The 16,191-nt window shown below is 41.4% G+C and overlaps 1 protein-coding gene across 1 annotated transcript; it reads left to right on the top strand.

The window, feature by feature from the left end:
* The first annotated feature begins 292 nt into the window (after positions 1–292).
* Positions 293–14,070, top strand: LOC132264500 (uncharacterized). The gene is made up of 8 exons (XM_059764730.1): positions 293–427; positions 1,113–1,187; positions 1,548–1,794; positions 10,095–10,221; positions 10,362–10,463; positions 11,012–11,697; positions 12,060–12,320; positions 13,225–14,070. The coding sequence occupies exons 1-8, from the start codon at positions 293–295 to the stop codon at positions 13,419–13,421; spliced, it is 1,830 nt and encodes a 609-aa protein (XP_059620713.1). The 3' UTR covers positions 13,422–14,070.
* Positions 14,071–16,191: the final 2,121 nt, after the last annotated feature.

Here is a 16,191-nt window from a genome sequence, read left to right as displayed (position 1 = left end):
GGTTGGCTGAAGGGTTTGTAACTTTTTCCTTATGATACCATTTTTCGGTGAATTAGACGCGGTGTGGGAAAGGTGGACATACACTTTTTGCTCCTTGTCATTCCCCTCGGAGCTTCACACGCCATTGTCACTCTATTATTTTTTCAACTCATCGTGATCATAGCAATTGAGTTGTGGGACTTTGCCAGGACCGTCCCGCCGGCAGTTTGGTGAATGTGACGTAATTGAGTGTAATACAGGAAATTGGATGGATTAATAAAAAGGCAGTTTCGCACAAGGAGAAGGAGTGAAAATGTCTCAACGACGCGGCCAATCGATTCCGCCTTACGTGTACGAGGGCCATTCGGCGAACGAGAGGAATCGCTGTACGGCCGCTCTGTGCATGTCCTGGAAGTTCTTCACATGCCTCCTGTCCCACATAACGCTTGTAAGTCCGCACCTTCAATGATTTATCCAGCTGGGATTTGCATTACAGCTTCTATCTGTATTCGCGCAAGACATCAAATCTCGCAAAATCAATTAAAATACACTCAGGGAGGCTTAATATGACGAAAAACGTTGGTCATCATAATCGGATTTGTTGTGTTTCAGACTGCATTGTTTGGTACAATTACCGCTAGGGGCGCTGAATTTGTAAAACCGATTTTTTGAAACTTTAAAATCGATTATCTCAAAAGAAACTTTATGTATTTTCTTGAAATTTTAGTATGTTGTAGCTGAGATTGAGACCTTTCCAATGATACCTAACTTATGAAGCTTGATGTTTTGGGGCCGGAGTTACAGCGGTTCAAAATTTTCACTATAATTTGCACTATAATTTTGGTTGTATTTGTCCGAATTTAATAATCTTACGCTCGTTTGAAAGATCTTGAAAAACTCTACAAGTATTTAGAACGACAAAAGTTCATCTGATCACTGTTAGAGGCGCTAATGTCAATAATGATTTGAGTTTAACTTCTGTTCGAAATTGTCACATTTCTCGTTGGCAAGCTATAGCAAATCCTAGCTGGGCACAAGCACACGTCAAGCGTGTGCTTTTCCATAGTTTCCAATGGATGAATAGTGGAAGGCGAAATGATTGCTCGCCATGTTTCCTGGTCTTCCTCTTTCAGGTGACTCTCGTTGTGTCTTATTGTATTCTGGGCGCGTTCACCTTTGAACATCTGGAGGCTGACAATGAAATTTCGGTGAGTGGCTCCCATTCTGTCTCTCAACCCCTCATCAGCGCCTTGAATATCAATAGACGTACAGATTTTCGTACATTCACTCTCCTCCTCGAGGCGCCGCCGCCGCCTCGCGCCACCTGCTGCCGGCGGCAAGGTGAAAAGAATCACCCGCAGAACTATTTGCTCACGGGCGAATGTTTGTCAGCACGAATTCATGTTTTCGGGTGGGCGAGGGTGCTCATGTGTAATAGAGACGTTCGACGATGATGATGATAAATACTTGTTGAGAGGATTTATCAATAAACACTCTTGGCACTTCGCACACGTCTATTTTCGAGCAATTTATTAAGTCTCACTCTCTCTGTGGATGTTCATTTTCAGGTGAAACGAAGCATCGTCTACATTCGTGGCAATCTGACGGAGGATATCTGGAGAGCCACAACCGGAATTGCTGTGCTGCACCAGGAGAACTGGACCATGACAATGGAGTACAAATTGCTGGAGTTCGAGCGGGAACTCCTTGAAGCCATGAAGGCGAAAGGATGGGACGGCAATGAAGATGAAAAGCAAATGCAGTGGACGTTTGCAGGCGCTCTGTTCTACTCAATAATCGTTATTACGACAATTGGTCAGTGGAAGAGGCAAACTTTGTCAATTTCTCGCTTTGCATTTTCACAAAGCTTCACTCAAAACAACTTCCCGCCCTAATGAGCTTCCATGAGCTTTTCAATGCCCATGGAAACTTCATGCCAACTTAGCGTGCATTCCACTGTGATTTTGGTTTTCCCCCCATTTTAGTTATATTATCTGATTAAATGCTGATTCTGGGTTGAACTTAGTGGCGAAACATGCACGGTGGTTTACCGTTTCCGGTTTCACTATCGGGATTTATGAGCATTAGCATTTTTCTCACTCATAATCTCTAAACGTAAATTTATTCAAATTTCGATGGAATTATACAACACTGAAATATGATGTTAAACTTCTATCACAGTTTTTTGCAAGCTTTTCATCAGCATGCATTAATTTAAGAAATATGCACGAAAGTTTTGGATAATTTCTCACTCAAACTGAGGAATGTTAAACTTCAAACATGCAAAAGTTTAATAAGTGAATGAGGAAAAAATATCCATGGAATTCTCGCTAAAACCAAGCTGACACAGCTGAAATGATGAAATTTGCCAAGATTTTTAAAATACAAGTAAATAATTAGTAAATCCCAATTCCCAATTTGCTTTTTACACATTAAAAGAACCACCGGAATCGTTTAAGAATAACAGATTCAGACGTCATTTTAAGTCCTGTGTGACTTAGAATTCCAAAGATTGTTTTAAACTACAATAACACATCTTTAACATTCGTCAATTCCAATGAGAATTTATCCAATATACATGATTTCGTATTAAATTCATACGTGAAGTATTGAATAATGACGAGCGTCAACTTTGGTCAAAATCCTAGTATATTTCGGCACATTTGTTGGTGAAACTTAACACATTGTACATGTTTGTTTTTGGTCGGCTGAAGAAGAATGATGAGATGAAATCACAGGCACTCAATCGACGGATTTTTTCTCCACCTTTCTCGTCTGTTCACTCGGCGCCCCAGAGCGGAAGTCGTCAAACGGCGGTCTATTGTATGGCCCGAACCCACCAGGACCGCCAGGACCACCAGGTCCGAAGCCTCCAGGACCACCTGGGCCACCAGGACCGCCTGGACGCGCGCCAAAGGCGCCAAATCCGCCATTTGCGAGACCAGCGCCGGGTGGGAAGTAGCCTTGAGGCCCTCCAAGGGGTCCGCCTGGCCCACCGAAGCCGCCAGGACCTCCGGGACCTCCGAAGCCACCGCCTGGGAAGCCTCCGAAGCCAAATCCACCGCCGCCGTAGCCGCCGGGGCGATTGTACGGCGGAGGGCGGCCGATGATGCCAGTGGGGCCGCCTGGTCCCACGAGCACTCCGTTGGCGGGATTGCCTTTGTTGGGCCTGAAGAATCCGCCCGGTCCGCCAGGTCCGCCGGGACCATAGCCCCCGAAACCAGGGCGCCCGGTGAGGCCAGTGCCGGCGCCGAGGCCGCCCGGGAATCGATTGGGGCCATCGATGCCCGTCCCGCCGTTAATCAGTCCATTGTAGTTGGGTGGGATTTGACCATTTGCCAGTCCGAAGCCATTGAAGCGCTGCCCCTGTTGATTTCTTTTGTGCATGCGAGAGAAATGGACAATCTAAATTAGGGGTTGTGTTTTTCACTATCGCACTCCACACATCACGGGGGAAAACAATGTGATTGGGGCGCTTTGATTCTTGCGAGAGGTGCTTTTGTGTGAAAAGTTTCTAGAATGTGTGGATGGACTTAAAGAGGTGCTATTCAATCAATGGCCAGTGGGGAAAGTATGTAATGCTGTCTGCCAGAGGGTGTGAATTGGGGTAGCTCATGTGTGAGGAGCACATAATGGGAAATGAGGAGTAAATTTGCCATTCATCAGAGTTACAATTGAGGGAGGCAAATATGCAGAGAGATACACAATATCCCACTGGAGGATTCTCCCATCCACAATTACCCATATTCATTGTAGAACTCATCCTTCTGGGAATTCGGAGAGCCGAGAGGTCGAGGCGTTGTTTGCTCCACTCGATCTTCCTCTATTTGGTAAGGGCGCGAATTGGTGGGAACACGAATGCGAGCGCTTCCGCCCTGATAGTCCACTCGATCTATTTGGTCACTATCGCCGCCGCTCTTCGACCAAGACCATTTGTCGTCCGCGGCGTGAATGTTAACCAGCGCCAGAAGGAGAATTGCACAAATCTTCGCTGAAAATGCAAAGTATTTCGTATACAAAATGATTGCGGAATGTGCGCAGAATACCTACAATTATGCATCATTCAATCACATGTATTCACAAGTCGCGAGAGACTTGTTTCTGCTCTTTTCAAGTGTTTCAGTCGCCGCAAAGAATTCTGCATAAAACTGGCTTCAAGGATATAATTGAGGTTCACCACAGAAGCCTGAAAAGAGAGAAAAGTTCACCATTAAAGTGAGGATGCAGTGAAATTGCAAATATTTGCGTGAATTTACGAAGACAAGGGGCAAATATTACGGTCGGAAGTGATGTACAGCTTTGAAGGAAGGAATATTTGCATTGCAAAAGCTTCTGTTTCAACAAATTGAGATATTTTCTAAATTATCTTGCCTTGAAAAATTAATTTTATTGCTTTTTTTTAGGTTATGGACGATTAATAACCTCAAAATCATCAATTTTGTGCCTAATCTGGGAATATTTCTATTTTTCTCGGAAAAATTGAGCATTTTTGTTCGAAAAAACTCCAAATTGGTTAGGAAAGAGCCCAAAATGTAACCATAACCTCAAAAATATTTGATAGAATTGTCTTTACTTAGTATTTTTTCGGGGTTTGTGCTTAAAAGCTGCAAGTTTAACATGATTTTCTAGTAGAAACTTTGCAATATTCGTCATATTCACTGATTTCTAGATTTGAAAGAATTCAAATCAATACAATCAGATATTTTTAAGCTATATTCATAACCTCACAATTTTGTTAGAATCTTTCTAAGCACTTTCAAAGAGCAAAACAAGCAAATCAAGATGGAAATTGTTCATGAACAAATCCTGGGGACTTTAAGAACCGTTCTAAGAATCTGAAATCTAAGTATTTCAAGACAGAAAAACCTGGATTAACATCTGGAACAGTTAAAAGAGTCGGAAATGCGATGGAAAATGCCTTTTGAAGCGTTCAGAAGTGTTGAAGATTTTGCACAGAAACCGTGAAAATGTGACAAAAAGTCGTGTTTAGATGCAAGGCACACTATTTCCCCCTTGAATGGAGGGAAGTGAGTGGAAAACAGCACTTCACACACGCATTTTTCACGAGATTCTCTTTCAACGGGGCGTTTGAGGCAATTCTATCATGGAAATTGATTTGTGATGAGAAAAACTCCCACACTTTATGTCCAATTTAGTGCACTTAAATAGTTTACGACTCTATAAACAAATTGTTTTCAATCAATCTTATTAGGTTTTCCGCTCATTCGGCGCGCTTCGGAATCCGTTTGGTCATCAATCAATTTTGATGCTTTGTTTAATTATACCAATTGGACGGTGATGATGGTTGTCTGCGCCCCAAAAGCGCGCGCTTTTGATATTAATCAGGGGACGGTTTTATAATCTTTGTCGTATTTTTGCTAATTCCAATAAGCACAACAAATCCTCAGCATTAATTATATTTCTTTTCAACACATGGCTTTTCTCTCGCCGCCCTTTTCGCGCTCACAAAACACGCACAAACTTCTCACTGGGCAATTCAGCCATCGGGATCGATTTATATATAGAGATGGGAGTTTAGACAGAAGGAGTGAATTGTGAAGTGTTAAAGGTAATAAACTTCTCACCCATAAAATAATCACTAAACTTGTGCTTTTATAGTTGATGTTGGCGTGAAGTTTGCAGAAATAAAACTGAAGTGGATCCAAAATGAGACCAACTTCTTATATATTTTTCGTAATATAGACATATATATTCCTTCACTCGGGCGGTGAGCAAAAGGAGGGAGAGCCTTGATAATTTTCATACAAGTCAACACACATACTGCCAGTCTTTTTCGCATTGTGCCGCGTTATGAGTATATTTTATTGCTGTTACGTGGATAAAATTTAACATAGATTGAGAGAGAGAGAGAGAGACATAATACCACGACATCAGCGCTCTAATACCTCGATGACTCTCAAAAGTTGAGCCACACACGAATTGGTCACAGTCGCAACTTTCGCTTTCGAGATCACGCCAAAGAAGAAATATCTTCGGGTGAATTGAACTCTCTCACACACACGCGTCTTACGTCTTTTTCTGCTTCGGTGTCATTCCAATTAAAATTCAGTTCCAGTTCCGAATCTCTCATGCAGCACCGCGCTTGGACTGCTCAATTCCATGCTATTATCGCGGAATGTTTCCCTCTCACAACACATCCACGGGAAAAAACCTCGCGAAGACCGCTAGGCAAAGTCTTAACCGTGAATTTTGTAGCAACTCAGCGAACGCAGATTGCTGAGAAATCAAGATTGAGACGAAAAACGCTCATTTCTGTGCGTTTTCTTGCTGAAATCTTAGCGACAGTCTAATTGCTGATGCAGCACTTCAATAACAGATGTCGCATCAAGAAAAATCACATCAACTCAAAATATACTTCGTGATAACAACACTCGAGTTAATTGTATGAATTTCTTCATTTTATTTTGAAGTGATCGACAAACAAACTTCCAGAGAAAAGAAGTTCAAATCAGTCGTATTTCTCCCCTGAAATTGTGTAAGAAAAGAAAATGGCCCGCAAATCGTGTTTATAAGTTCATTAACTTATCGACAAGGAAGTAAGACTTCTTCTTTTCTTGCTGAGAGCTTAAAAATTTATAAAAATGAGCTAAAAGAGAAAGAATTGCTGAAAATTGACGTCTGTTCTTCTTTATACTTCATCTCAGCATTTCTTAGCTAAAATACCTTCTGGTTTTTTAGCTTTTCTGGTTCGTTGGGGTTTTGAAATAAAGAATTTAATGCTGCGTCGGAAAACTCCTGTGAAAATATGGCATCTGGCATATTTATCATTCCAGTTGAATTGGCGCTGAAGGAAGAAATCAATCATCAACTCCTGCACCGCGGCATTCGTGGTGGCTCAGATGGTCAATCTTCGCAGAAATCCACTGTGGATTTTGCCAATCGATAATGATTATTGTGCGGTTTTATTTAAACCCAGCAACACTGTGAGAATTTCCGCCAAGACAACGCGACCTTCACCCACTTTCGGCAGAGCGTTCTTATTGAGCATCCATTAATGCCGGGCGAAGTGGCGCGATTTACATTAAAGAAAAAGAGCCTCCATTTGTTGTTTCTCTCTATTAGTTCGCCTTCTTACACATGTGCACTGAGATGTCTCTGCAGCACCTTGATTTTTTGTCGGCCAAGTGGGAAAAACCCACGCACTGGTAGTAAATAATAAGTGGGTGATTTTCATCCAAGTCTATTTCATAGCCATGACCAAAATATGCTCTTCTCGAGCGGGAAATTATTCTCTGCGAATCCTGGATGACTTGTTTCCTTGCTCAAGACAACAAAGGTGCATCGTTTTGGGTGTGGTCGCAATGAATGAATGATTAAACTTACATGTTTTCTTTCAGTGCAGAAAAAGCAAAAGTCTGTGTGTGTAAATTTATGGGAAAAAGGCACTAATTAGGCAACACGATAATCATCAATAAACATTTTTTTTCGAATGCTAAATGACTGCAAGAGAGCTTGATGAATATTTGAAGAATACATAAACAAAATCACGCTGTAAATTTGTACGTGTGGAATAATTTATTGATCCATCAGAAGATGAGAGTGTTTAGCATTTCGTGTTGGATTATTTCCTTCCCCAAAAATTTAATTTAATTTCCTCCACGCCGTGCAAATAATTAACGTGTGCTGAGCGGCCCAGGTTGAGTTCAGCACCGGACATGAACAAATAAGCATTCTTTTGGGGAGATTTAAGCACACACTGATAAATCACCTTGTTTCCCTCGAAATTCACACGAAAATTCGCCCATGACAGTGTCATTGCCGTGCTGCTAATAAAATCGCCGCTTTTTTCACTCACTCACAGAGCTTTGCTTTCAATGCACTTCATTGACAAAGTCACAATGCGTCAGTGGAATTGCTGATGATTTTGCGCGGACTCCTTTATTGATTATTGACGATGATTCAATTGAAAGTACGCAGAATTGCTACACAAAACTGGGGAATGTTTATTGTGAGAATCGTACATTTAGAGGAATTCGAGATAATCTGCTTTTCATATCTTTCAAGTAACCGTCAAGGGGGAGATATTGTGGGCAGAAGTGGTGTAAATTCCAGCAGAAGTATTTTAGAAGTGGAATTGGATCAAAAACTGACCATTTTTTGCACCTGAAATTGGAATAAATCAATTTCTCAGTAAAATTGAGGATTTGTGATCAAATTGATCGATCATAACCTCAAAAATATTGTTTCATGACAAAAAATGGTTTATTTTAAAAACTGTTTGATTGATTTTCTACTCTAAAATAGTAAATTTCAGCTCATTGTCGATGAAGAATTGGTTAATATTCCCTAAATTTGCTTTTAAGTCATTCCAAATAAGTTTCTTTTAAGGATTCTAAGTAATTTTAAGGTTATGATCAAGAGTGTATCCAAAAGAGCGATGAAAAATTTAATAACATCAATACTGTTTTGCTATAAGTTTTTTCAGAGTCATACAAGGAAAAATTTAGTCTTTTTATGAAAATTACGATAGAAATTTGAGGTTATGATCCATTAAGTGGCTGGAAAACATATAAAAATTCGAAAATCAGAGGAGAAAATAAGAGAAAACGCATGTTTTAAGCACTGCCAGAGTTCTGGAAGTGTCTGTGACTCAAATTGTGATGTACAGAAGTGTTATCTCCCCCTTGGTTAATAATAAGCCATTGTTGAAGAAGTGGAAAACGAGCTCGACAATCTTATACAAAGTGTTCGAATATCTTTCTCAACATCTCGCTGGAGCAACTATTTCTCTACGATGCGATTTTTTTTGCCAGCCATTGATAGTTTCCGGCGGTGTTTTGTGCCGCTTTGCACTTTAATTAAATTCAGTAATTATGTAAGAGTCTCTCATTTGGAATTTAACACTTTGTCGCCTCGACGATTGAATTCCCGTGGTGGTTTTGGGGGTTCGAGAGTCATGGAATTAGATGAGAGTGAGAGAGATGTTATTGAATGCAGAGGCTCATTGTGTGAACTCTGCGGAGCATGAAGTCAACAGAAGCCACAATAGATTGGGAATTTCGTTGAAACATCATCTGGGAAATTAGATGGAGGCTTTCCTCCTTGCCAACAAGACAGGGACAAATGTTGCGAAATGAGCCGACATGCATTGAGACACGGAGAGTCGCATGAATTTCTCAAGTGCTCCACGTCTTCGTCGTAAAGAGAAAGAAAACATAATCATTGATGGAGCCGAAGGATTTTGAGCAACATGGAAATTTCGGAGGTTACACACGTCCAATCACATGGGTTTTTCAGACACACTCGCCATTTAATAGAATAATTTGGGTGTCTGCAAACTTTTGCAGCATTCCTTTTCGGAGCATTTTAGCCTCAACTCTTCTTGTAATCACACAAAATCTCAACTTTACGAAGAGGTTTAATAAGATCCTCCGTCAGACCGCCATTTTGAACATCTCTTTAACAGATTTTTCTCATTTACTCAGTATTTATGGAATGAATGGGGCTCAAATTCTATTATGTTATAGCTGACATCAAGACCTTTCCGAGGAATTAAGGATCAAGATTTGAAACTTTAAAAACCCATAACTCCGGTTCTAATTATCCAATCGGAATAATTTTGGATTCATTTGAAAGATCTTGTCAAATTCCATCTTCCACTTGAACAGCATAATTCAGTACAACCACCGCCAGGGGCGCTAGACTTGCAAAACCAATTTCAAAACTTTAAATTTGTGTAACTCAAGAACCAAACGATGTATTTTCTTTAAATTTCAGTATGTTGTAGCTGAAATTAAAATCTTTCAAATGAACTGTCATTTATAAGAATTGAAGTTACATGAGCGGAGATATGTGGGGTCAAAGTTCACAAATTTACCAGCCTATATCTCCGCTGTTTACTAACCGATTTCGATCATCTCTTCACCACTCTTCATCTCTTCAAAATATTTGATTTCGTATATGTTGTAACTTCGGTTCTTTTCGTCAGATCTTAACGATCTCGGGCTCGTCTTAAACCTCTTGCAAAGCTCTATTACTTGTGTTCAGCTCACGGGAACGAGCTGGGATTTTCCTCAAATCGAGTTCGCCACATTCCCAGCTCGTCTCCGTGAGCTGAGCTGACTTTCTTCCTCTCTCTCTCTCTCTGTCTCTAGGGTACGGTCACATAGCGCCGAAAACTCATATGGGGAAAGTGACAACGATTTTTTACGCCATCCTCGGAATTCCACTCATGCTGCTGTGTCTGTCAAATATTGGCGATATCATGGCCTCGTCCTTCAGGTGAGTTGGGAGTGAATTGTGTGCTCTGCTGGTCCCGACGTGCAAACTGACCCGCAGGGGAAGGTTGTAAATTTCAGAGCGCAATTCTCATAGCCAGAGAAATGGGTGAAAAATTAATAATAAATTTGTTAACATTGCAGATTTTTGTACTGGCGTGTGTGCTGCTTTGTATGCACCAGAGAACCGAAACGCTCTCCGTCGAGACGCTTGCGTCCTGGCAGAGGAACCATTCGTCAGCCGGGGTATTTTGCAATTTTACTCGTGATTGAATTTACTCTCTCTCTCTCCACCCCTTATTCCAATTCGCCACCCCCCCTTGAACAAGTGTTCGTGCACATTTCCCATGAGTGGAATACACAAGACTTCACAGATTTCACATCCACTCTCCTGGAATTCCGCACTTATTTGATGTAGGGCACATTCCCCGTGAGCTGTGGGTCGCCCCAAAATCCGTCAGCTCCGCAGCACATTTTATTGCGGCGAGGAGATTAATTGGAAGGGCGCATTTTGTACTATTTCTTGTAATATATTCTAGTTTAATAGCTAGTTAACCTTTTGCCTTTCAATCCTTGGATCAATTAACACTCAAACTTCAGGAGTGGTTAACTTGAAACATGTAAAATCAAAAGTATTTAAAACTGAATAGATTTTGCAATAGAAATCACGACTTTGCGTAGTGAATTTAAGCTTCCAATGGAGACAAGAAACCAATTCGGCTGACATCTCAAATATATATTTGACGTCAGGAATGATTCCCTCGTCATTTTGCTTCTTTTTTCTCTTTCAACAGACGCCAATCCATTCGCAAGACGGAACGAACGATTTCGCAAAAGTCACGGGATTCAGGCTTTGAGCCCAGTCTCAGTCACGCATATTCCGACACAGAACTGCGCTACACCACGACAGAACGTGCCAGCGCGGCACATCACGACTATGGCGGCAACACGCGACATCCGCGCTTCAATCGCGACAAGAATCGCTTCAGGGATCGACACACGGTTGAGCGAGAGCGCAATGTGGCGCGAGAGCTTCGCGATGACGAGTTTGGCGATCTCTCGCCGCGCCCGAGTCGCTACAACACGACAGGAGTGATAAACAGGGATTCTGGCCATCACCGCAGCGATCCGCGCTTCCACGGCCTTCGCGGTCAGTCGCTGGATCGCAAGCACAACCGCCACGAGGCGCCGGACGCGGAGATTCCGGTGCTGTGCAACAGATATGCCATCGATGACATGGATAAGGCCCCGGAGGGCGGCGCCAATGACAGGGCGGCTCACAGGCGGCGCATGAGGGCCAGACATCATCAGCCCATCAGTGGGCCGCGGAGTCAATCTGTGCCGCGGCCGCTGTACGCGAATCGCCTCGAGCTGCCGGAGATGTCGCGCCACAAGCACTTTGCGGAGGACATGGACGATTTCGAGGAGCCGGAGCTGCGGATTCAGGCAATTAGGAAGGCAAAGAAGCGCGACAGAGCCGGTTAGATGGCAAACAAGCATTATGGCTTCCTAATCACGCCGAGCATGACTAATTAATTAACTAAAATTCGAATGGGTGAATGGCTTTGGCGGAAGAGCACGGCATTTCTCATCTCTTGCGCCCAATTTGACCGATGTGTGACATGGCAAGTGGTCCGTGCTATTTCCACACAAACATATAACGAATGAGATTCGCTGCGGTTAATTAAAATTTGACTGACACATTCGTGCCAAGTTGCTGACAAATTTGTGTGTATCTCGCGACATTGGGCGACTGACTAACATTCATAATTCCCACGAGTGAGATATATACTTATCGGGGAGTTCATCCTGACTCAGACTCTCTGCTCTCTGTCCACACAGCGCCGCCATCGCCCCGAATCATGTCACCGATGGGATTTGCAGTGCACCGACAGGCGAGATATGAGGAGGGAAATTCGCTGTACGATGACGACTGGGACTCGTACGGGGACATGCCGAACCGATCACGTCCCGTCCCTATTTGGCTTTGTGTCTTCCTCGTAATCAGCTATATCATAGCCGGCGCATTTCTCTTCTCCAGCTGGGAGCCCTGGTCCTTCCTCGACTCCGCGTACTTCTGCTTCATCACGCTCACGACTATCGGTAAGGCATCACGGCAAGGGAGAGATATTGCGATCAGGAGTGGATTCCGCATAGTTTTCTAGGTTATGTCACTCATTTCACACTAAGACGTCTATGTAACTTTACTTTCTTATCAGTTTTTCATTTTCAGTAAGTTGTTAATTCGTAAAACTACGATTCATAACAGTTATGAAAGAGGGGAATTTATTTTCCGTTTCAATTAATATAATTAAAACCGGAAAATTCAGGTGAATAGCAAGGAAATGTAGAATAATTATGTTCTTAACTTCATAGCCACATATTGAGGTTATGTGTTTCCGGACATTTGTCGATGCTTTTTAAGGAAATTGATTGATTCCTTGCAAAGTTTCTTGAGATTAGTTTTTGTGAGATAAACAACTTCCACACAGAGGAAAATGATCCAGAAACTGTGGGAAAATTGAAATTTTTCACACATTTTTTCAGCTCAAAAGTAGACGCAAAGAAATGACGTTTTAACAGGTGAAATTCGTATTAAATAAACTCCAAACTTCGTCTTGCATCGCCATTTTGATTGTATTTCCTTCATTCTTTACACTAGCGCCGCCGGGTGGTCACAAAAATAAGTTGTGAAAAACGTAAGGTAAATGAAAGGTTTGCGAATTGAAATACGAAAACTGAAGAGTTGCATAGACTTTATAATCAGTTGTTATTGAGTGTCATTCAAAGATCATTCGTTAAACTTCCTAATTGATAAATAATCCATGAAATCCTGGGAAGTGTTGCAGAATTATCATGTGAGAGATTTTGATCATATTATCTTCTCCTTGCATAAAATGTAAAATAGGCAAAAACACCACTGATGCCAGAGGGAAAATACTTTTTCTCAGCACATCAATTATGTAAGACAGAACGATGTTCCGTAATATGTCTTCTCATTTCGAAGGTTTCGGCGATTATGTCCCGGCGACTGGTGTGAAAGCCAATTCGGAAGTGTCAATAGCACTGTGCTCACTCTATTTGCTCTTTGGCATCGCACTCCTGGCCATGAGCTTCAATCTCGTGCAGGAAGAGGTAATCGCCAATGTAAAGAGTGTTGCTCGTCGTTTGGGAATACTCAAGGAAGAGGAAATCGATGATTAGACTCCACCGGATAAGGCTTCGGCACTCTTGCAACATTTTCCACGCCAGAATCTTATTAAATTTTCATTACTTCACTGTACTAAACTGGAGTATTTACATTACATTATATACACCCCAAAATTTGCTCCACTTCCTATATGATTGTCAATTTTAACACTACATGGTATGTCAGAGCTATAAGTAGAAGAAATTTTGTGAATATTTCAATATATATCCTTGGACTAGAATGTCACCCAACTTATTGGGAATTATCTCGGAATTCTCTGAAAATTCTCTCAGAAAATGAAATTTCCAAAGGGGATTTTAGACAAAATTGACGAATTGATTGACTATGTAAGCAAAACGTTTTAACACTTAAAGCATAAAATAGTCGTAAAATATTTTAATAGCAAATCATTGCAATTTTCAATCATGATCGAAATTCATTGTAACAACTCGTAACAATGTGAAGAAGAGAGAAAAAAAACAACTTTGGAGGCAATAATAATGTCCCATCATGAATATGATAAACTCCCACGCATTTTCCTCTCCCCAAATTTTTAATATTGTATTTAATATAATGTACAAGGATGTTAGATGATAATAAAGCTTGTATTTTTTATTACCCGCAGCATTAAAATATGTCGATGCAGAGCAAGGGAGAAGAATAAGGATAAAATATGTACACAAAATGGGAGAAATTTCTTATTTTATCGGCGCGAGGATGTGTAAAATATGCGCTTTCACGTTTAAGTGATGCTTACACCACTTTACGAAAATTTACGATTTGTTTTATTGATTGATTTTATAGCTATTATGTGCCACACTCATGGGCTAATATTATTCATGTGAAATATGACGGAAATTGGCTGTACGGCAAAAATTTCGCGGCATCACTTTTCGACGTCACGGCATTTTGGCTCAAATGCAACGAAAATGTTCTGCATCAATCTTGGTCTTGGGAATACTTGTGATAATCTCCGCTTGGATTCCTTCAGCGCAAGGACACTCCACCACAATTCGCTATAGCAACGAAATGTAAGTGAACGAAGAGATAGAGAAGCTTACGTGCGATTTTAAAAAGCTCCACTCGTCCTTCCCAGCAAACCAGCAAAGCTAAAAAGGGTAGGTATTTTAGCTAAGAAGCGCTATGTTGAAGGAAATTCAATTGTGCTACAAACACAGCAGTTTTAGGCAAAAATTTTATGAATTCTTTTAGCAAATTTCCTTCTGTTTCTGGATTATTTGTTTTTGCTAAAATTATTGCTTTTTTCTGGTTAAAAATATCCCGTGCCCGAGAGAATGTTAGAGCTATTACAGACTAGCGACAATTCGTGGTTGAACTGGCGCTAAACACACTCAGGGGTTATTCTTCTTTGTCGACACTAGCGCCAATTTTGCTTCGTTTGTCGCTCTCAGCTGTCAATTAATTTGTTTATTTTGTCAAAAGCGTGAAATATTACGATAAAATTGCGAAAATGGAAAATTTGCAGAAGAAGTTAATGATTTTGAGAACCCACGAAATAATTCGCAAGAGATCCGCCATTTTTTTTTAGTTTTGAGCTGTGAAATGTTTCGGAGTATTTTCGGCCATAATAAATATCGACTGAACCTTTGATATATCGAGGGATTAGTCGCGTTTTATGGCTCAATCAGCTGTTAGTCGCGCTCTCGCTTATCATCTCGTGGATCACCAGCAAGTCTGTAATCGCTCTAAGGGTGTTATTCCACTGTGATTGAAGTTATCTCCTTTTTTACCACAAGTGTTTAGGCTGTAGAAACTTGGTTAAAATCCATCGTCAAAACCTCATTTGTCGATAATTTCAAACACAAGAAGGTAAGTGTGTTGTTATCATGAAGTATATTATTAAAACGGAACGGTTTTGCATTTTTGATTATTCCGCGCTGTGATCGCTAGATCTCCCAGTAAATGTCTGAGATTTTAGCGGAGAAATGCTAAAAAGTCAGCTTTTTCCATCTCATCTTTGATTTTTCAGCATTCTGTGCTCACCGGGCTAAGCATACACGCTGTGTACACACGCCGAAATATGCGATGCCCCATTTTACCTTGATGCGGATTTTATTTCTCCTTTCCAGCGAATCCTCTCCATATTCTCGAAACATTGGCGTATTCTTCAGATTAGATTGACGCTTATGTCAGATTCACGGGCTCGAGTTTTCGCACACCTTTTCAGCGCGCACACAAACGCGTTCTATTGATTTTGAGCGATAGATTGTGAGCGGAGGAATCGCGCGGTGTCAGCAAATATTGAGCCACTTTGTGCTCATCTCTTTTGCTGCACTGTTTCGATAGTTCGCCCATATAATGTCAGTCAACAGTGCTCATGATCCCTTGATGGCTCTTTTTTTTTTACCATCCATTGACTTCACCTCAACACCCCTCGGGGCCTCGTGGAGGGTAGAAATTTTTGAACGACAATCGGAGAAAGTATCTCAACGCGCGCTGGATCGAAAGCTATGCGATGTGAAAAGTTCCTCCGCCACATCGCGTGCTAAGTGAAGTGTCATGAGCAACAACTCAAATCACTTTGCTCAATCTCATAAACTTATCATCCCTTCACGAGTCATCACCATTGGCTGTGCTTTTGGGGGGAGTGAATTAACAATGCCGACATGGCGTATTTCGGAGTCAATGCTCTCCACTTTCCCCCTCCCCGATGTTAATTAATAATTCCGCCAAATATAATTATCAACTTGTAGCACAGATGCACCATTCAAATCACCCCACAAGCCGCCAATACAGCGAGTCTGGCGGCACGTATTTTCATCA

This window comes from Phlebotomus argentipes, unplaced genomic scaffold, assembly GCF_947086385.1.
Source record: "Phlebotomus argentipes unplaced genomic scaffold, Phlebotomus argentipes genome assembly contig_27, whole genome shotgun sequence".
Taxonomy (NCBI): Eukaryota; Metazoa; Arthropoda; class Insecta; order Diptera; family Psychodidae; genus Phlebotomus; species Phlebotomus argentipes.
The sequence above is the reverse complement of the archived record's forward strand: the minus strand, read 5'-3'. Positions and strand labels throughout refer to the sequence as shown.